Here is a 22,033-nt window from a genome sequence, read left to right on the forward strand (position 1 = left end):
CTTTGTAGCCTTAAAAAATACCACGGCTCCACTATGAAAACATCTGACAAGTGAATAGTAGGTGCAAAGACCTGAAAACAAGAGCTGAACTTCAAAGACTACAAAAATAGTTTTCTGCTAAACAGGAAGATACTTTCAGATACTTCTGTATCTCAATATTTACTCCTCCTCGAATGTAAAAGTAATCATGGGCAATATTATCCATGTCCAACAGCACTGTGAGCCTCGGTGCTTGTACTCTCACAGCCACAAGGTGGAGCAAATAGCATTCTGAAAGATTTACACAATCCTAGTTCTGGAATTTGTTCAGAGCAGAGATTATGTAATGTCCCTTTGTTTGTACTCCAAATAAAGGACACTGTTCAATATCTATATCTATCATGCATCACTCAGCTTCAAAGCACTAGACACAAACTGAAATATTTTGCATCTGTGCACTGAGAATGTGTGCTGAGCCTTCAAATCTTCGTTTGAATCAGTGTGCAGATGCAATACAACACAACAGATTTTTAGATACAACTTTTTCCATAAAGTGAAAGCATAAACTCATAAAGGGACTTTTAGAATCACTCTTATATGGCTAAAACATGTTTATGGAAATTATTTTGTGGCAAATGTGCACATTCAAATTTAGACAAGGAATCAAAAAGGTTATTTTGAAAAAATGGTAAAACTGCTAACAATCAAAAATTGTCTCGCTATTTTAAAAATGCTTTTCCTTGATCAGTTAATATAGAAAAAAAGATTGCAATCCTTGATTATAAATGGTAAAGCCCAGTGTATGTTTTAAGTCATATGGGTTTTTTTTTTAAGTGCTGGGTGGTCCATGCATGTACAAAAAAAATTGCCATCCTCCTAGGGTGGGTGAGACTTGTGGAATATAAACTCCTGCTCTCCGTCTGCTCCCACTACTCTGGGTCTGGGTGGGCTAGCGAAGGAATCAGGGATGAAGCTCCTTTTTGTGGTTGCCTGTGCACTTTTTGTGCTCTGTACATTTGATAATGCTGACTCCTCAGCTTATGACAAAATTGTTGCCCACAGCAGAATCAGAGCCAGAAAAGAAGGGTAAGCTCATCTATATATATTGTTTTGCTCTTTTTTGTGCATGAATGAACATTGAACAGTTGTTATCATTTTTGCACATTTGTATATTGTACAACTCTATAAGTTCCAACTATTTCAACAATATTAATTGTGTATTGTTTTTGAAGGGTATCTAAAATCTTGCATTTCACTTAGGACATGTTTAATCCAGCATGTGTCGTTATCACTATTCATATTTAACTGTCTGGCTTCAAAAGCAGCAGTAGTATTTGCCAAATAATTATTCATGCTTGACGGCCTGATGTCTTATCCATCTGGGCTGTTAAATAATCCTTTACACGTGAATAATTTCATAGATTCCTACTGATGTTTTACTTGCTGACTAATTCTTCATCACATTTTTTGGTATAAATTCTCATTTAGACCCAATGTCTGCGCCCTCCAGCAAGTCATGGGAACCAAGAAGAAATACTTTAGCACTTGCCGTAACTGGTACAGAGGGTCCATCTGTGGAAAGAAAGCGTGAGTGCTTGTTTTGTGTATCCAACAGGAAAAACTGTACCTCCAGTTCAAACAAATACATTCACTCAGCAGTTATGTGGGCTTACTGTTCTCTTTATTTTCTTTTCCCATTTCTTCTACTCCACCCCCACCCCACTCCCTCACCCCACCCCCTCCAACATGCGCATGCAAACACACACACACACACACACACACACACACACACACACACACACATCACCCCCTGCCCTCATTTTTCATGGAAACTCGGATGTTTCCACAGAGATAGACATCTGTTATCTTACTTTGAATTACATTACCACTTAAAATGAAAAACACATTTATAGATCCAGCCTTTAAACTCTTTCTTTAGAAAACAGTCCAGTTTGATCCTAAACTAAAAGTTAGGGTTCTCATAACTTGAGCAGTCGGTTGATGTTGGATGCCACAGTGGTGAACCACTGATTCCAGGATATGATGTGGCTGCAAAATGTTGACTGTATTCTTGAATGGAAAAGCGTTTAGCTCAGCCATTATAAGAAACCTCTTTATTGGTTTTATTCCAGCAATCTCAGCAGTTTTAGTTTAAACATGAATCAAGTTTGTGGCTATTAACAGACCCTTTTACTCTTTTTCTTCCTGTCACACACATATACATACATACAACACTCACACTGAGTTTGCCCTCAGCGCTTGACTGAGTCATGCTTTGCACTCTAAATAGGCTCAGTTCTTCATGATGAATACCCTCTGCTCACTGAAATCGGCAAATGATAAGGTTGAAAACAGTCAAAATATTGTGTTTTAGCGGAAGTCTGACAAGAAACTATATAATCAATGAAAAGTTGGATGGGCTAAAGCTGCAGTTAAAGCTGACTGATTTACTCATTTAAACCTGTTACAGTCTTCTAAATTAAATAAGTCAACTTCAGTTTGAGTTAGACTTTTCTCCCATAGAAGAGAACTAGATAATCTGGTCGAATATAAATAAATTGAGCTTCTTCTTTTGAGGAGGCCAAGTCTCCTGGATCCATTAACTGCATCCAATTTTATTACCTTCTCCAACCAAGCCTGTTGCTCCTCCCATCATTCCTCCTACCCTGTCTTCCATAAATCCCCCAGATGTTAGTAGTCCTCCAGCATTAGAGCAAAACATTTATGTCAGTTATAACTTTCAGAAGTGCTTTATTAAAACTGCAAAATGATTTTGTTTACCAGCTCTAAATTTTGCTTGTAGGTGAGAACATGTGCGTTTTAAGCTAAAATGTCACCAGTGCCTTTTGTGATCATTTGAAGAACTTCAGGGTAACTAGCTCACCAAGATAATCAAAGACAGTGAGACCTGAATAGAACTTTTCCATTTATGGCAGTTGGTGCTCAGCCTAACTTTATCTAGCCAGTCAAAGTGTTTGTCTTCACCCTCTGAGAGAATATTCTCTGCCAGAGCAGGTCCGCCTCTAAAGAAGCTTTATATTAACAAACCTTCAGAATCCAGGCTAAAAAATTTTGGTGGGTTTAATTGAAATTACGCTTCATGGACGATACAAAACGACAAAGTTTTGTGTCGTCCATGAAGTACTTACAGTACTTTTGAAGAGATGCTGATAAATCAAAAGTTTCCAATTCCGTAGCCAGACACATTTCCACAGTGTGGGAAAGCAATGTTACGAGGGTTTTGCTGACTCTGCCTCAATGGGGCTCGTGTGATCTCATCCCAATCCCTGCAACTCTGATGCAGACCAAGAAGCATGGGTCTGTTGGCTGAAACATAATAATCAGATAAGAGCAACAGTAAAGTAAAGTCCAGACTATAAATCATCATCTTACATGCAATTCATCTTGTCACCATGTTGTATAATGTTTCTCACATGTATCCCTTAAAAGCCATAAAACTTGTGTAAATTCAGTCTTTATTGTCTAAACTTGCCTAAACTGTTCTAAACTATTAATGGCAGATTTGACATGCATTTGTCACAGGAATACTGTTGATAGAAATGAACTGCTAAACTTTTGCACTTTAACATCCTTTTTCCTTTAGTTTATTTTTCTTGTATTTGGAATCAGTATATGCATTGCCAAAAGCAATACTACTTGTTACTATAAACTAACTGCCATGACTTGGAAAAGAAGCAGTTTTCCTACTGTTAGTGTTTATTTTTTCTGACAATTAAAACTGGGCAGTTTACCTCAATAATCTCCCCTGCCAATCTTGGTGCATATGGCATTGTTTATTCCTCATAGCTATGTCTCTGATGTTTTCATCATCTTGGGAGTCTTTTTACTGTTGAATACTCATTAGGTATTTGCGGTAAAGTAGATATATTCAAATGACCAGTTTTCCCACAGGAAGAGATAATCCTATAGCTTCAGCATGGTCGAACCTGCTGATGTAAGACATCTTTTATGTTGTGCAGCTGCACTTTGAATTTTACTGGTCTTTTCAGGCTATGATCTCAGGCATTTTGGAGAACATGCCGCTGCTCTTCATATGTGTGTCCAACAGCAAATAAAAATGTGTCAAAACATAAATCAAAATGACTATTCTCTCAGTATGAAAGTCTGTTTCAAAAACGTGTATGCTGGCGTCCAGATTAGCTAAACTAAGTCCATCAAATCCATTTTTTATGTTAACCAACATTTTGTAATCTCAGATATAATTACTGATCAGACTTTCAAGACAGACATCTTAATATAAATGTCACATAGAGTTCAGACTAATTCTGTAGCTTAAAAGAGGAGGCCTTGGTGATATAAATCTACTACTGTAATGCTAGCATGAACACAATTAGGTTTTGGCAAAAGTCTTTGGATCACATGGTCTGTTTGGGTAATGCAGAGAATAATGGGTTACATCTGGAAACACTGAAGAAAACAGAAAATCACAGAATGATGATTCAACTAAAAACATAGCAGCAAGAAAAATTACTTTCTTGCATGTATTATTATGACTGGTATCTCAAACATATGTGCAAATCCATATTTTTGATGTGTGTGTTTTTTTCCTGCAGGACTGTGATTTATGAGTGCTGCCCAGGGTATATGAAAATGGATGGCATGCTTGGCTGCCCTGCAGGTATGGCCTGTACTGTTTTGTAGAACAGTTGTAGAACAGCTGTGTTTTAGCTTTGAGATCAGACCAAATAAACTAGAAGCAAGTGCCACAGCATATTGTTGACACGTTTTTTTCCAATCGATCAGTTCAAAGATTGTGTCTTATTTCTGTTTTCAAAAACAACGCTCGACCCTTATTGTGATTTTTTTTTCTTTCTTAGTTGCCCCGATTGACCACGTGTATGGCAGTTTGTCTATAGTGAAGGCCTCATCAACCCAAAACTACGCTGACATTTCCAAGCTAAGACCTGAGATTGAGGGACCAGGATCTTTCACCTTCTTTGCTCCCAGCAATGAGGCTTGGGATAATTTGGATACGGTGAGTCAGTACAAAACAAAAAGCTCTGGAAGATCTCCATCTTTGAGATTTTAACAACTAATTTTTTTCATCTAACAGACAGTGAGGGATGCGCTGGTCAGCAACGTCAATATTGAACTATACAACGCTCTTCATTATCATATGGTCAACAAGCGCCTCCTGACCAAAGACTTAAAGAATGGAATAAAAGTCACCTCCATGTACAATGACCTTGATCTCCATATTAACCATTACTCCAATGGGGTGTGTACTCAGTGTTATTTTAACATGTTACATTAACCATTTGTCAGGGGTATTACACTGAAACAGATGTCGTGTACAGATAGTGACTGTGAACTGCGCCAGGATCATCTACGCCAACCAGATCGCCACAAATGGAGTCGTGCATGTCATCGACCGCGTCATCAGTACTATTGGAAACACTATTCAAGATGTCATTGAAGTTAACGATGACTTGACAACCCTGAGTGTGAGTACAAGCTTTGGTAGGAGAAAAATGATTAACAACTAAAACTGCAAACCCTGCTGTTAAAGACTTATTGATGTAATACAAGACACTTACAATTACTATTATACAATTATAATGTGAATATTTTCTTTGTATGCTGCTTTGCAGTATAATGAAGTTCACTAAATATAATATTGATGGTGAAATAATCTTCTAGGATCTATTTCAAAATTCTGAGCTTTTGGAGAAACTGGGTCAGCCAGGACATTACACTCTTTTTGCCCCGACCAATGAAGCCTTTGAGCAGCTCGGCATCGATGTGCTGGAAAGAATTCAGAGTGACAAGCAGGCCCTCAAAGGTAAATCAGACTTCTTCAAAGGCTTATTTTTAGTGTTAAGTTAATTGAAGCAGAACGATGTTTACTGATGGAAGTACTGGAAAAGAAATGTAGTGGTTGCTGGGAGTATGGTTGCGCATTGAGCTTCTTCCAATTCAAAACAGATGAAGCCACAATAGATCTGGAGCTTATTTAGCTTTAAAAGCTAACTTGAACCAAAAAAAACCTTTCTTCTTTCAAGCCAAGCATTAAATTGTGAGTTTGAAAACATATGATGTAACACATAATTTGACATTTTTATGGCCTTTTTTTTTTTACTGCTATATGTATCTTCATAAAATATACTCGTATAATTATCAGTAATATTTGTTGTTGTTTAAAGTGTTGAGATATACATTGTGATTTCTTAAAGAATCAGAATTCAGAATTTCTAAAAGGCTTTCAAGGTAATTATCAATCTAAGCACCAAGAGATAGTAAAAAGTTGTACTTCATCTGTATTTCCTCATGTATATTTGCTGTGCCGTGCTCAGATCAGAACAGTTCCCCACACTAGAGGACCACTGGGATCTAAAGGATATGCAGGTTTCTTGGATATAACCTCCTTGACTTTGGTATAACAAAGGAAAAAACATTAATGTCCCAGTGTATCAGACAAACATCTACTTACACAACTAAATCATATATTAACTCAAATATTTTAGTTATTTATTTATTTATTTATTTATTGTTGTTTCAGCTCTTCTGTCTTTCCACCTCCTGGACTCAATCCAGTGCTCTGAGGGTATCCTGGCTGGCACCTCTTATGAGACACTGGAGGGCAACAACATTGAAATTGGCTGTGATGGCGAAAGCTTGACAGTCAATGGCATTAAAATGGTGCGTCAGAAGGACATTGTCACCACCAATGGTGTCATCCACATTATTGACAAAGCACTTGTTCCAGACTCAGGTTAGAGCACCTCTTTGCTTCCTATTCAGGCATGCCTTGTTTATTACACAATATGTATATCGAAGAATATGTAAATATTTTTTCTATAGTTCATATTCTAAAACCGTCAGGATTTCCTTTACCTCTTTAAGCTAAGCAGGTAATGGAACTGTTGGGAAGTTCCCAGTCAACCTTCAGTGACATGGTGTCTGAGCTGGGCCTTTCTAGTGGCATGAGATCAGATGCAGAGTACACTTTACTGGCTCCATTCAACAGTGTCTTTAGTGGTGAGTCATATACTCCTCATTATACCGCTTGCACTTCCTCTCTTATCCACTCGGCAGGTGGCAATGTCGATTTTTAAAAAATGCTTCATGGAATTCATGCAAAATCTTAATGTCATATGTGGAAAAAGTAGCCGCTATGCTTCTCATGTTTTAAGAAACAATTAATTGTAGTCAGCTAGGGAAAAATTGTATCTTATTTATATTGATAATCTTTTGTCAGTGGATGTAAAGAATTCCACAATAAGAAAATCTAAAAGTGACTGTTATCAATTAATGTTGTCACATTTATTCTGTGCATTTATCTATTTATTGTCTATCTTGACATAAGACACGTCCAAGAAAATCAGGAAAACTGTGACAGATGATGATATTTCTTGCTCAATCCATAAACATTCCCTCTGTCTGTCTGTGAACATGGACCTACAGAGCATTTATCGTCATTTGTAGGACACTATTTGTGGTTTATCTGCAGAACTGCCAGGTCAATGAGTACAGAGTCGACTTTGGTCAAAATATGTCTGTTACTGCTTTAGGGTAATGGTAGTCAAAGTAGTAAGAATACAGTTTTTTGAAGCCAGTGCTTTAAATGTAAATGTATTTTTTTCCTGGTGTAATTAATTTTAAATGAGAATCATAAAACTGTTTCTTTCCTCTGCAGATGAAATAATGTCCATGGATCAGGACTTACTCAAAATTATCCTGGAGAACCACATCTTGAAGAATAAGATTGTTCTGGGACAGTTGTACAATGGCCAGCAGCTGGAGACCATCGGAGGGAAACTTCTTCGGGTCTTCATCTATCGTTCAGTGAGTACTCTTCTCTAAAGATTTGCCCAGTAGTTATAGCTGGAGGCCATTAAAGACTTGTTATAGGCAATAGCCTCAATCAATCTTCAGATCTTTGAGATTTCAAGTTTATTCTCTTTTATTCAACTTGTTTCACATCTGCAGGCTGTGTGCATCGAGAATTCCTGCCTGATACGAGGCAGTAAAGAAGGAAGCAATGGGGCCCTTCATCTCATGAGGACTCTGTTGAAACCTGCAGAAAAAACTATGTACGAGATTCTGACAGAAAACGGAGGGTTCAAGTAAGTACAATGGTAATATAAATGGACTGTGGTCTTAAAAACCAGTATAATACTCAAACCACATCTTGACAATCATTACATTAAATCCACATGGCACATATGGGAATGGGAAAGTGCTGTTGCTGCAATATGTCATCCCTTAGAGGCGTCTACAACAGCCAAGTTACAGTTTTCTTCTCTGCTCTTTAGGATCTTTTTGTCTCTGATGGAAGCTGCTGGCTTGACTGACGTGCTTCGACAGGAGGGAGGCTTTACTCTGTTTGCCCCAAGCGACAAGGCTTTTGCAGGTTTAAGTGAAAGAGACATGGCTGTGTTGAAGAGTAAGTTTACAAGACATTTTTGTCTATTTATTTGTTGGGCAGTAAAAGTCTAGTTAGAAATGCAAAATACAATAATAGCTTATGTGTGTGTCTTTGCTTTATTTCAGAGGACATAAATGCACTCAGAACCATCCTTCTGTATCACATCAATAATGGTATCTTCATTGGCGGTGGTTTGGAGCCTGGGGTGACAAACCTTCTCAAGTCCCTCCAGGGCAGCAACCTTAAAATTGTAGTTGTAGGTATTTTGTGCATCCAGATGGAAACTATATATCTTAATCTATTAAACCTTATACTTCAGATAAATCCCTTTTTTTCTTTTTCTTTTTTAAATTTAATCGTAAAGAGTTAAGTATTCAGTAAAACTGTTTTATATGGTAGTGTTCATGAATATTGTCTGATTAAAAGTCACTTTGAAACTCAGTGACTCCAGTAAGCTAATGATATTTAATGTGGGACAGAGATTATTCTTCATATTTTAGTATGTGGTTTCATTCACACCCAACACTTTGTGGTTTTCTTGTCTGTAACTGTTTGAAATGGTTGTCCTTAGGCAAACAACACTGTGAAGGTTAATTCTGTTCAAGTCCCTGAGGCTGATATGATGGCCACAAATGGAGTCATTCACTTTGTCAACAAGCTGTTGTATCCTGAAGGTAAAACTTTCATCCAGTTATTGTCTTATAAATCTGCCAAGAAACGTGATAACTGTAAATACCTAATTGCGGTCAACGCCCTGTGCTGTCTTGTAGAAATCCCTATTGGATCCCAGGAACTCCAGATGGTTCTGACGAAGCTCATCTCTTATATTCAATTTAAGGTTAATTTGTTTTTTGTTTTTAAAGTTCCCGAGATGTTGGGTTGGGTCTAGTTTGCAGTTTTTTTATTCTTTATTTAAGTCGTAACAAAATTGTTATAATTCCATGTAAAGTATAAGAAATAGAACATACAATGAAGATTATGCTAGTGGTTATTTTAGTAAAATGGTTCTGATTGAACATTATTGTTGTTAATTATTTATATTTTTCAGCTGAGCTGAGCAATTATATGCTTTATTATGCAGCATAGACATTTAATATGCTTTAACAATTGTATTTACTTTTTTACAGTACATTTCTGGATTCAGATATCAGGAAATTCCCCTTACATTTTTGAGTAAGTAGTTTGCATGTTTCACTGTCATTAATAACTCTGTATTTCCTGTTGTTATTATAGAGGACTGTCACTTGTGTCATTCAGGAGAGTATAGTAATGGTGATTAAAGAATATCAACATCATTTGATTCCTAATCAGTGAAGTATGACCAGTTATATTTAATAAAACTGTTGCAAGCACAAAACTGAGGAATTTCAAAAGACCAGTGGAAAAAAATAAAAACAATATATTCCTCATCTAATGACAACCGTAATATCTGATTATGACTGCTGATCTAGCTACCACATTCTGCTAACTGTTCAATGCCCCATCCTGAGGCACTCACACAATACCTGTCAATGCCTGAGAAGAAAAAAAAACATTAGGCAGTTAGCTAAGATTAGCATTCATTAATCCATTGACATTTCTTCTTTCCACTTGCCATAAATTGTTTGGTATCACTCCATTTCCATTAAGGTAGTCAAGATGGTGAACAGTGAGGGCAGGGAGGGTACAGTGTACATTAAAAACTATGGGAATCTTTATGAGATTACCAACCAGGAATTCACAGTGCACTTTATGTAGCCAAACTTGTCAGTTTACATGCAGTCATGCACTGAAAGCTAGTTAATTACAAATTTTGAAACACAGTATTTAGATATCACTGACATAATAGTCACATGTATTTAAAATAAAGCTGTGCTAAAGCAAATCATAAAGCTGTAGAAAATTATAACACAATTGTATTAGTAGATATCCTTTGATTAGGAATCGCCTTTTCTTTCATGGAAATTTTTCACTGAAACTATTTTTTGTGTGTGTTGGCTGTACAGAAGTTGATCAGTATACAATGCTGTGCACTCTTGATTTCAGTGTAGTAAAACATGGCTTCTTTGCTTTTTTACACTTCCTGGGGTAAAAGAAGTGACAAGGGTCATTCAAAGGGAACCCATCAAAAAAACGGTTACCAGGGTGATTGAAAAGCAGAACCCCGTCCAAAAGGTTACCAGGGTGATTGAAACGCAGAACCCCGTCCAAAAGGTTACCAGGGTGATTGAAAGGCAGAACCCCGTCCAAAAGGTTACCAGGGTTGTCTCTGGTAAGTATTTCTTAAGTGTAAAACACAATCATATGACTTGATATTAAGAACTCACAAATGTTGTTGTTTCCAGGGCCTCAATACTCAGTCAGCACTGGTACCAGCAACATTGATCTGGAAGGTCAGTGAAATGCTTTGGAAACTTAAAAATAAGGATTGTTTGTGTGATTATTAATTAATAATATTAATAAATTATTGTTAGATTTGATTTTAGATTAGATTAGAGCTCTCTGAATTTAGCTATCACAAATAAAATAATATAGAATATAATAAAGATAATTTATACACACATCATAGGTGACTTTTAAATACATATAATAGACTTTAAATCTTATTAAACAGTATTTAGTGTTGAAATCTCCCAATTCTTTGAATCTTTGGGCTGAAGGAGGGACAATACTCGGTGTATAAATGCTCAATCAACAATCATTTATTTCCATACAATTCAACAGTCAGAGCATTACAACGTCCGGACGGGAGAGATGCTACCAGAGGGTCAGGCACATGTCTCAAAATGGTGACGGGTTGCTCAGCTTTTTATAGTCTCTAGTGGCCCCCAGCTAGTCGTAAAAGCCAAAACATCACATTTTTTCTCTGTTACAGCGCCTAAGTTATGACCTCGGCAGTTGTTTCTCTGCTTTCTGTAAGGTGGGGGTGTGGAATGTGGTCTATCTATCTCCCCTGTCTTTAGACACAGAGTCTCCTGCTTACAACCTTCTCTTCATGATTCAACAATTAAGCATGTCAAGAAAACAGTGTAACACATTCCCAGCAGATCAAGGATACAGAGTGATGCACATTTATCTAATGAACTAATATGTGAATATGTTCTGTTAACTCAAAGGTATAATGAGAACTAAACTACATACAGCTCACACACTCTATATTAAAGGGTATAATGTGATCTACAGCAGTATTCTAATTCAACTACTTTGATTACATATATAAGGTAACATATAATAACAGAATAATCTAATAATTCCCCCTTTTGATCTCTGAAAGAGATCACTTACAACATGCACTCCAGGGTCGCAAGGTCCAGGTTTTCTTGATCCTGAGGCCCTCTGTCCCCCTTTAACGGGTGGACCATATGTGGGATGACCTCTGTGTTCACGCAGTTCAGATGCAAGCAAAGTTAGATTTACAACCATAACAGCAGTTACAGATGACTCTCCCATTCTGCCCCGATTTCAAACAAAGATCTGTGTATTTTGGGGTCACCGGCGTGTCCCCCTTTTTGCCAAGAGCCTCTTGAACCTCGTTGGTCTGGTGTTCCTGGTTTTCGCCAACCCCTTCATGGTTATTGCTGTGTTTGTGGGATCCATCTTCTCCAGGAGCCCAAACGTCATGACACTTGACCCCAGTTGCTGTCTCGGCAGTCCCTACATCTGTCCCTGCTGTGAAGGGTCCTCACATCTCCGGGTCCCCGTCTGGTGTCTGTTCCTTTCTCTGCAAGAGACAGAAAACCAAAACACCTCTCTCCCTAGCCTTGATAATCTAATATTGTTATCCATTGTTCTTCTAATGATTCAAATTTGGTTCAAAATATTATGTTCAGGACTTATTCTAATCATAATCTATGTGTGTGTAAAAGAAATCAAAAATTAGTGAACCCTTTCTAAGTCTAACACATTATAAGCTTAAGTTTTACCATAGCTAAATTATTAAACACAGAAATAACGTCATAAGATGTTCATAAAACCATTGTTTGATGTTCGGACTCAACTTCCCCCTTTTTGACACACTCCCATGTGTCAATTCATTGGAGCTAGACAATTAAAAGAGAAGGTTGGTGACATCATATCTCAGAAAGTATCAGAAATTCTTCTCTCGAGTACCGTTGCTCCAGCCTTGTCATCCCTGAGGATCTTCGATCCCGAAAATGTCCCTTCTCCTCATGTAATAAAGTCTGTCATCCTTCCATGCCCTGGTAACTGGTCCATCCAGAGCTGTAACATTTTGAAATGTACATACAACAAGCCAAACCACACCTTGGTCACACCAACCCTCTTCCGCCCCGAAGATGTCCAATGCCATCCTAGTATGGACTGTCAAAAGTGGCTTTAACGCTGACTATCCTGACAATCCATTTTATAACGTTTCCTGGTCAGATTTGCCAATCTCTGCACCAGGGTTTTAAACTTTTCGCCATTTCCATTAGTTGTTATTTTTATTTAGTTTCGACTCCAGATTTTCAATTTTTACCAGTTGTAATTAGTTTTTACCAATTCTTTGCTAGTTTAGTGTAGTTTTTATTTTCTGAAAATCCTTAGTTTCAATTTAGTTTTATTTGTGTTTTGCAAAAATTAAGTGTAACAAAATCCCAGTTCCATCATATCAGTCATGCTCTTCTGGTTATCCTTGGGTGTTGAGACTAATAACTATTAACTCTTGCCGCACCGAGTGGTCCTAATTTTGGTTCAAGTGAATTGATAACCTTTTGAAGGCGATTGTTTCACACCTTTATTTAGATGTCCCAGTCCTGTTGTCTCGGGATACATCACGCTGCCTTATCTGGGGTTAGCTGTTTTCTGGGGATGCGGGTTGAGTGGGTGAGCTCTTCAAGGAGGGGGAGTGTGCTCCCCCTGATGAGGTCTTCTAGGTAAGCTAGGTTAGCCTTCTTGTGTGAGCTTTTCAAGTGCACTTTAAGGTTAGTGGGACTTTTAGTTTTATAAATGTCCCTCATGTCCCCCTGATGACCCAGTATTTCATTTTTGCACACTGTAGTACACATTTTAGTTTTTGCTTGTAGCTCGCATACTCTACTTGCCACTCCTCTAATTCCTGATGTTTCTTAGAGAGGGCAACAGTACCTTTAAAATTATATCACACGTGTGGGGGTGTGGCCTTGCCAATTGTTTTGCCCACCTTTTCAAAATGGCTGGCGTGCCCACAAGCACATTTCATGGAAAAAGAAAGGTAATCTTGATATTTACATTTAAAATGTTTTGTTAAACTCAGATTTTTATTTTATTCTTTTTGCAAGTACCCCTCCTCGGTGGCTAGAAACTGTTGGTGTGGTCAAGTGGGTGCTCTAGAAACAAACGCTCAGGACAGAACAGTTATCAGTCATGTACTTCCTACAAATTTTGCATATGTTTTATTTCATATTGATCCTCTGAGTGTAATGGTACATTTTAATTTGAATTTATCCAAACTAAACACAATATTTTCTTTATTTACTTTGCTCTTGTTCTTTTTCAGTACCACATCCTATCAAATGTCCCTGTCAATTATATTCTACATTTAATAACTTACTATTTCAAGTGAGAACCTAAATCACGTGGACCAATGTTTATTATTGCATATCTCTATTCTGAATGTGGCCAGTCATTCATAGGTATTGTTCAATTTTGGCGATTTTCCTCTATAAAATTTAATTGACTTTTTACAGTGGCCTGCTATGGTTAATAATAACATATTCCAGTCATGAGTGGTATCAAAAGTCTTCTCCACTGTAGCATTTGGCATTCCCAATAATATAACATGATACCTTAATCAAAACACAGCTAATATAGCACAGTTTTCTTAATGCAAACATCAGTAACTCAAAATCAGCAACCACAGTGTTAAGTCTGCAGTTCATACTTATGTGAAGCTAGAGTCTCCTCCTCCAGTCTCTCTTATCCTCCTGCTCCTGAAAAAACAAAACAAAACAAAGCGAAGCATCCACCCTTCTCTTGTCGGTTGGGTGAATTGTTTATGAATTGTTTATTGGCATTTACTAATCCTAAAGTGGGTGCAGTCATTGTCTCAGTATCAAGTCAGTCAAAACTTTTAGTCGTCAGTCCATCACAGTCCATTCACATGCATACCTCCATACACATTCATACCAGATGTTGCTGATAATGGAGTCTCCCGCGCAACCTATTCGAGCCTCCATCACCAGCAAGATGACGTCATCATTTTAAAGGAAAACAATTCCTTGTTGTTTTTTGGGCCGGATTGACTCGGTGCAATCCTTTTAGATCAGTGTTCCCTATAAGTGAATTTCTCCCAAGCCAATTACAATCATGGAGAAGCACACTTTGCAACTGTTTACAGTAATAATATTTTATAGCGCTTTAAATTTCAATCTTTCAGGCCTTGTTTAAAGAGCTGATTGTTAAATCATGAACTCACAAAATATCAACACATCACCACCGGTGGATCACACCTCTCAGATGTTTTTTCTCCAGTGCTCTGTAACAAAAACGAAAACAGACATAACCAACAAAATACTACTAAAATAACACAAACTAGGGCCCGTTGCAGACATGTCCAAGCATAAAACTATCCCTCTCTCGCTTACGAGAAAGAACACAAGCCAAAGCTCACTGATAAAATCAAGCTAGCGCTAAACAAAACCAAACAATCAACCAGAAATTCACAGGAACATTTTGCTTCCTGCCGGGACAATATTGTGTGGGAATGAGAACCTCAGGTGCCGTAACACCTTTTGTTCCTCCTTGAATTAAAACTCAATCACAGAAAATGCTGTACTCCGACCTAAAACTTACACTATTAATTCATCAATTTCACTCTGTGCCACTGTTCCTCATCAGGGCTGTGTGAAGCACAGCAAAGAATTCAGTCAAGGCCTTGAGCCATAAACAGACATCACGCACAGACATTGTTTTCATAACCAAACTTTTTTAGACCTTATTCCTAAAATCTACATAAATGCCCTCTGGGTGACATATAACACATTCTAAGTATTTAATGGTAATCAATGGCTCCTCATAAAAATTATGCATTGGGATGTTTGTGTGCAGCATTTTGCATATCAGCATAAGCAAAGCATTCTTCATTGCATCAGCGTGTATGTGTGTGTGCGTGTGGATCACTCTTCATTGCACAAGCGTGTGCATGTGTATGTGTGTGCATCACTTCTCAGTGAATCAGCATTCCCGTGTGTGTGTGTGTGTGTATGTGTGTGTGTGTCATTTCTCACTCACTCAACGAGTGCACGTGTTCATGTGAGTATTTCACTTCATTCTGAATCTGTGTGTTTGGAGACGTGTGTGTGTGTGTGTGTGTGTGTGTGTGTGTGTGTGTGTGTGTGTGTTTCTCTTCATTCTGAGTCAGTGCATGTAGATGTGTGTGTGTGTGTGTGTGTGTGTGTTCATCACTTTCCTGTTCTGGTGTTCTGGGTAAACCACGGCCTGAAGCATGCCCTGGGGTCCTGCCCCCCTCCTTTTCAGTTTGTTTGCGACCATTGCTGCTGCTGCTGCTCAAAATTCAGTCCGTCCTGGTTCTGACCCCAATTGGGGCAGTCCTTTCTCCAGTGTCGATGTTCACCGCAGGTGAAACCTGCATCTTCTTCTGTGTTTTTGTCCATTCTGAGGTGCCTTCTGTCCTCAGTTACTCCTCTTGTCTCGGTCACGCCCTTTTTCGCCACCCGATCATCCGTGTTGGTCCATCACTGTCCTGCACAGTGTGAATGCAAAGTTATCAAGGTCAGCATTCTTTCGCTCGGCCTTACTTTTCATTCGGGCTTGGCGGGCGTCTCGTCACAGCTCTGTCAGCTGACGCAGTCTGGGAATTTTTCCCCCGTGTAGTGAAACGGGCCTTAGGTTTAGTGCTCTCCGTCTCGGCTGCATGAGATCACATTCCTGCAGGTCTGTTGACATTCTCAGGTCGTTGTTGTGGGTCCAGCTGTTGCAGCATTTGGTCAGTGTCACGTATGGGGGAGAGCAGGAGTCCAGTCAGCCTCGGCTTTCAGGGCCGGCAAAGCAGCCTGTAATTAAATATGTATAGAAAAAACAAAAACAAAACAAAACAAAAACAAACAAAAAACAAAAACAAACGAACAGGAAAATGTTGTTGTGTTGGCTGTGTTATTCAGAGGGGAGACAATGGGGCCAGGCCCTGTGTCAGCCTTCTCTCCCCCTTTTTTTTGTTTTTTGTCTCCCGATATAATCAACTCCTAACCCACCAAGTTGACAGGACAACACCGGTATATGTTAAAATTCTTAAGATCATGTTTAAAAGCCCAAAAAAGGAACTTTCTTTCATTCAGTAATCACTTTTATTAATCAATCAACAGAAAACATGTCACAATTTGAATCTTTTAACCACTAAATTTGTTGCGTCTTGCCTGGTTGGTTAGACCAGTGTCCCCTTTTTTTTTTTTTTTTAGTTAAATTGTTGTCCTGCAACCCAGAGGGTTTCTTTGTCAGTAATGTATAGACTTCATCATTTAAGTATGTTAATTTTTCTTTAACCTTGCTGGAAAATCTTCACGTGTTCATGAGTGTAAGCTGTTTCTTCATTGCGTGTATGTGCATTTGTATAAAAGCAGGTTAATTTTATCTTTTCTCAAACTAGGCGTTACCTTAAAAGGAGCCTTTCTCTCAGATTTCTCTGCTTGTGTGTGTTTTTGTTTCACCTTTTTGTTGTGATGCTCCGGACGCCTTCCCAACCTCCACAAGTCCGTTGGCCCCAATTTTATGTGTTAAAACTTCTCTTAATTTCTCCTCTAATTCTCTCCTCGCTGCTGTCTTTTTCACAGCTGCTGATTCGTGCTGGGTGTGGTTCCCATTACCTATAATTTTGCTTCGGCCGCTGTGCTTGTGGGGGCAGTTGGTCCAGGTCCGCAGCTTCCTGTATTAACACACTAAGAGATTTATTTTAATTTCATTTTCATCACTTTTAAACCGATAAGCAGGCAACACGCCTACCTTGACAGCGTAAACTGTACGCCAGTCTCCCAACACATTCCTCTCTCTACTTCTCCATAATTCTCCACTGCACACCTCTTACTATCTCTCCTTTTTATTTTTATTACACCACAGAGTAATACACCCAATTATGCCCGTCTATCTCTATGTGGCTCCAAATTCCCTCTTTATTTTAATTTCACACTCATCAGGGGACAGGCACACAACAATTTCAACCACTGAAACGAGGAATTCAACCTTTTTATTTCTTTACTAATCTAGACTCAACCTTTGTTCGCAAAATGTGTCTTGTTCTAGTCCGGAATAAATGTGAACCCGTGATTACACGGCCGTTCCAGTGTTATTTCCGTAGCTATGCGGGGGCCCTCACCTCCCCAAGTCACCACCTCGGCATCCGGACGCCGCCGGTCCTGGCCGCGCGTCCACGAACAGGAGGGTCGCCACTCCATAGGCAAAATGTTCCACAGGTACACTAGACATCAACCTTTGATCCTAAAATGTGTCTTTGCTCTAGTGTCCTCCTAATCAAACACATCAACCGTCACTGTCACTGTGTTCAGACTTCACACACAGAAACACACTCAGCGCGCGCCTCACACACAGCCAGAGCGCGCCTTACACACACAGCGCGTTACACCATCAGTGAGACACACAGAGAGCGTTCCTCATCAGTGGAAGATTACACAGAAACTTCTGAGCTCAACTGTTAGATCTTCTTAAAGCACACTGCACCATAGACCAAAATACCCCTTTCTCTGCGCTTATGACCGCCACAACGGGGCAAAGTCGCATCATAAAAGTGATGCTTGCATTCCCGAAGTTATACCTGACATCATAAACCAGGTTTTGCTCTATGTACTTAAAATTTTACTTTGTATTATGACCGCAGCCCTTAAAACTCGACTGACGCCACAAACCACCGTCAAGCCTCTGTTCAATGTACTAAAATTAGCACCAACCACTACTGCACTTCACGGCCGCACCACCGGAACACGCCGTATCATAAACCAAACCTACGGATGTGTTTCGCTCTCGCGTTGCCAGCGTTCAACTGCACCGTGAAGCCAGCATCTGCTTTTCCTTAAATCAACTTCTATTTCATAGCCGGCAAAAGCCAGGACGTCACTGACACCATAAACAAAATAAACAAACCTCGACTTCAATGTACTGGACTAATGGCCGCGTCTTCAGAAGAAATTCTAACGTATTATTGCTACAGAAGCCAGTATTAGACAAAATTAAATGTGGAAGGTAAAGTGGCTGCAACTAGTCCAACGTAGTATGTTATTAGTATCTCGGTAGAAGCAGTTTACTGCAACTAGCTCAACGTAGTGTCTTATTAGTTTCTCGGTAGAAGCAGTTTATTTAACACACTGGAATTCAGCCTCAACTTATGTTGTTAGTATCTTGCGCCAAAAACCAGACACCGACAAATTTACTGTGAAAATACGTGTAACTCAGTGAACAGATTAATTTGGAAAGCCCAATATGCACATTTGGTATTTATAATACAACAGGCTGTGCTTACCTTTTTATTTTTGGACCGGTCCTCTGTTCACCTCGCCTCACGATCTCACCAAAGGTCAAATCTGCACCTCCTCAGCACACCAAAGATCCGGGTCACACGGCACCAAGTTGTTGAAATCTCCCAATTCTTTGAATCTTTGGGCTGAAGGAGGGACAATACTCGGTGTATCAATGCTCAATCAACAATCATTTATTTCCATACAATTCAACAGTCAGAGCATTACAACGTCCGGACGGGAGAGATGCTACCAGAGGGTCAGGCACATGTCTCAAAATGGTGACGGGTTGCTCAGCTTTTTATAGTCTCTAGTGGCCCCCATCTAGTGGTAAAAGCCAAAACATCACATTTTTTCTCTGTTACAGCGCCTAAGTTATGACCTCGGCAGTTGTTTCTCTGCTTTCTGTAAGGTGGGGGTGTGGAATGTGGTCTATCTATCTCCCCTGTCTTTAGACACAGAGTCTCCTGCTTACAACCTTCTCTTCATGATTCAACAATTAAGCATGTCAAGAAAACAGTGTAACACATTCCCAGCAGATCAAGGATACAGAGTGATGCACATTTATCTAATGAACTAATATGTGAATATGTTCTGTTAACTCAAAAGTATAATGAGAACTAAACTACATACAGCTCACACACTCTATAGGGTATAATGTGATCTACAGCAGTATTCTAATTCAACTACTTTGATTACATATATAAGGTAACATATAATAACAGAATAATCTAATATTAGTTAGAATTTATGTGTTATTACGCTTATCTGATATTTTTTGCCAAATATTCTAGCATCACTTTAAAGATACTTTCATTTTTCCATCAGGAGTCGATCTTTCAGAAGTTTCCACCATTGAAGCGAGCGATCTTGACACATCAAGGCTTACCAAAATAATCCAAAGTGAGTTTTTTTTTCCAAGTCTCTAGGAAGTGGAAAGCAGGAAAAGAATTCATAAATAATGTGTGATTTGTGTGTTTGTTTTGCCTTTATAGAAGGCAGTTCCAGAGGAAATAATCCCAGAAGAGTTATAGGTAAAAAATAAAGAAAGAAAGAAGAAGAAGAAGGAAAAAGAAATAGAAAGAAAGACAGAAAGAAATGAGACCTGGAATTGTAATTAATGCAGCACAGTGTGAGATAGTTTAGACTGTCACTTTAAGACTTTGGCTTCAATTATGCTCCATTCTCTTCCTGTACCATATGGCCAACACATCCCTGCAATCACTTTGGTACCTACAGGAATAGCTTGACATTTTGGGAAATCTGCTTACACTACTCACTCTTTGTTGAGAGTTTGATAAGAAAACTGATAACACTCTCATTTATGGATTGAGAGGGCCAGCAGCCCATTAGCTTAGTTTAACACAGACAGAAGAGATGGCTGGCAATCACACTGTAATGCCAAGAAAATATAGTCCTGCACAAAGCCTTCTGTAAAACCACGTGCTGTTTCAGAATACCGATTTTTTATAGATTAAACAGATGACAAATCATTAACTGGTGCTGGTACAGACCCAGGCTAGTTATTTCCGGGTTTGTGCTTAGTTAAGCCAGCTGCTATAGCTTCATTTTTGTCTTGTGCATACAGTAATGGTATCAGTCTTCTCATCTAACTTTCAACAAGAAAGATGCAAATACAATTCCCCAAAAATCAACATTCCTTTATTCCAGCTGCAGTCTCTTTGCTCATCTGCTGTCATGCTTGCTGCCACAATGCTCTCCTCAAAAGCTATGCAGAAATGTGTTGCTTCAGTGGCTGTTATACAACATTTTGTGAGACCCACATCCAGTCAGCATCCATCTGTATAGTTTCTGAGACTATACACTTCCCAAGAGGGGAAGTCATCATCATCACTCCTGCTCCATGTGCTTGATGTTTCCATCTGGGCAGTGATGAGAGTTTGGATGCCAAACTTCAGCACAGTATATCTTTTAGACTTCGACAACAATCTAATCCACATGGCTGACAAATATTTATTGTTCTCTTTTTTCCAGCTGGCAGCAGGAGGAGGGGAAGGGACTGAGCACAAGCCGATGAGAACACCTCCTGGCTAAAAGCCGAAAGAGACGTCAAACCCAGATTTTAAAGTTGGTGTTTTAATACAAGGGCTGTGCCTAAAATTCATACTGTAATAGGTATACCTGACAAAAAAAACTACTCTCATAAACACTTTAATGGTGCTTTGAATGTATATAAAGCAAGTTCACATGAATATTTCAGCATGATTTTAAATACACAGAAAGTCAAAGCAGCTATAGGATAGTCTGAATGCATTCATTCATTAGATTTACAATAAAATACTTCAATTTTGAGCTTCTCTATGACTTTGCTTAACGCAAAGAGGTTAAAAGCTGCCTGAAAATTTTCAAAATCTAAGCATGATAAAGATAAAAAAAAATTTAAAAAAAACATGTTTTCTGACTTTAACTGTATTTTTTTTCTCTGTATATTGTTTAAATTGTAATGTAAATTTGTCTCTCTCTCTATCATTTGGAATGATGTAGCTGAATGCTTTTGGCTTTGCCTTCTATTTTCCAAACATCTTCCAATAAAAAGCTTTTGTTGAGATAAATATGCCTGTTTGAACAGGGCATTAGTGGAGATTGTGTCATTTTGAAGTCTTTGCAAAATTCTTAAATGGTAAGTTTTGTTTCATTGAGATGTTAAAACTAAATTTGTGCTTGGAAAAAAATTCTTTACTCCACAAAAGTTTGACCATAAAATTAAAGTGAAAACAGTACACAAATAACATAACTTTTTTTAAGTATGCTAATTCTGCTTTTGTTAGCCTGTTAAATGTTTAACATTATCAGAATCAGAATCAGAATACTTTATTGATCCCTGGGGGAAATTATTTTTTGTTACAGTGCTCCATTTTAAACCAACATTAAGACAAGACAGACAATACGCTAACTAAGAATAGTACAATATATACATATATATACATACATACATACATAAGTCACTTATAAATAAATATTTGGAAAAGAAACATGTGTAGTTGTAGCAGCAAACAGTGTGTTAAGTGGATGCGTTGTACAGGGAGATGGCCACAGGCAGGAATGATTTCCTGTGTCGTTCAGTGGTGCTTTTCGGTAATCTCAGTCTCTCACTGAACGAGCTCCTGTGACTGACCAACATGTCATGGAGTGGGTGGGAGGTGTTATCCAACATTGTCTTTATCTTGGACAGCATCCGCCTCTCCGACACCACCTTGAGGGAGTCCAG

General features: G+C 38.6%; 1 protein-coding gene and 1 long non-coding RNA gene across 4 annotated transcripts; both read left to right on the forward strand.

Annotated features, from left to right (window-relative positions):
• The first annotated feature begins 895 nt into the window (after positions 1 to 895).
• Positions 896 to 21,377, forward strand: postnb (periostin, osteoblast specific factor b). 2 transcript variants are annotated; one of them, XM_080888229.1, is made up of 21 exons: positions 896 to 1,065; positions 1,468 to 1,566; positions 4,554 to 4,618; positions 4,818 to 4,975; positions 5,054 to 5,218; positions 5,298 to 5,444; positions 5,641 to 5,782; positions 6,500 to 6,712; positions 6,844 to 6,978; positions 7,637 to 7,785; positions 7,930 to 8,066; positions 8,256 to 8,386; positions 8,494 to 8,624; positions 8,940 to 9,042; positions 9,139 to 9,206; positions 9,496 to 9,541; positions 10,443 to 10,619; positions 10,693 to 10,740; positions 19,633 to 19,707; positions 19,800 to 19,838; positions 20,800 to 21,377. In XM_080888229.1, the coding sequence occupies exons 1-21, from the start codon at positions 947 to 949 to the stop codon at positions 20,826 to 20,828; spliced, it is 2,376 nt and encodes a 791-aa protein (XP_080744355.1). In that variant the 5' UTR covers positions 896 to 946; the 3' UTR covers positions 20,829 to 21,377. The 2 variants fall into 2 exon arrangements, with proteins under 2 accessions (XP_080744355.1, XP_080744356.1); XM_080888230.1 differs by lacking the exon at positions 19,800 to 19,838.
• On the forward strand, positions 10,753 to 18,179 carry LOC308400492. Of its 2 annotated transcripts, none has more exons than XR_013972381.1 (2): positions 10,753 to 15,660; positions 15,696 to 18,179. It is a non-coding gene; the product is annotated as an uncharacterized lncRNA (long non-coding RNA). The 2 variants fall into 2 exon arrangements; XR_013972382.1 differs by having other exon boundaries at positions 10,753 to 15,656.
• Positions 21,378 to 22,033: the final 656 nt, after the last annotated feature.

Source organism: Rhamphochromis sp. 'chilingali' (genome assembly GCF_963969265.1).
Source record: "Rhamphochromis sp. 'chilingali' genome assembly, chromosome: 8".
Taxonomy (NCBI): Eukaryota; Metazoa; Chordata; class Actinopteri; order Cichliformes; family Cichlidae; genus Rhamphochromis; species Rhamphochromis sp. 'chilingali'.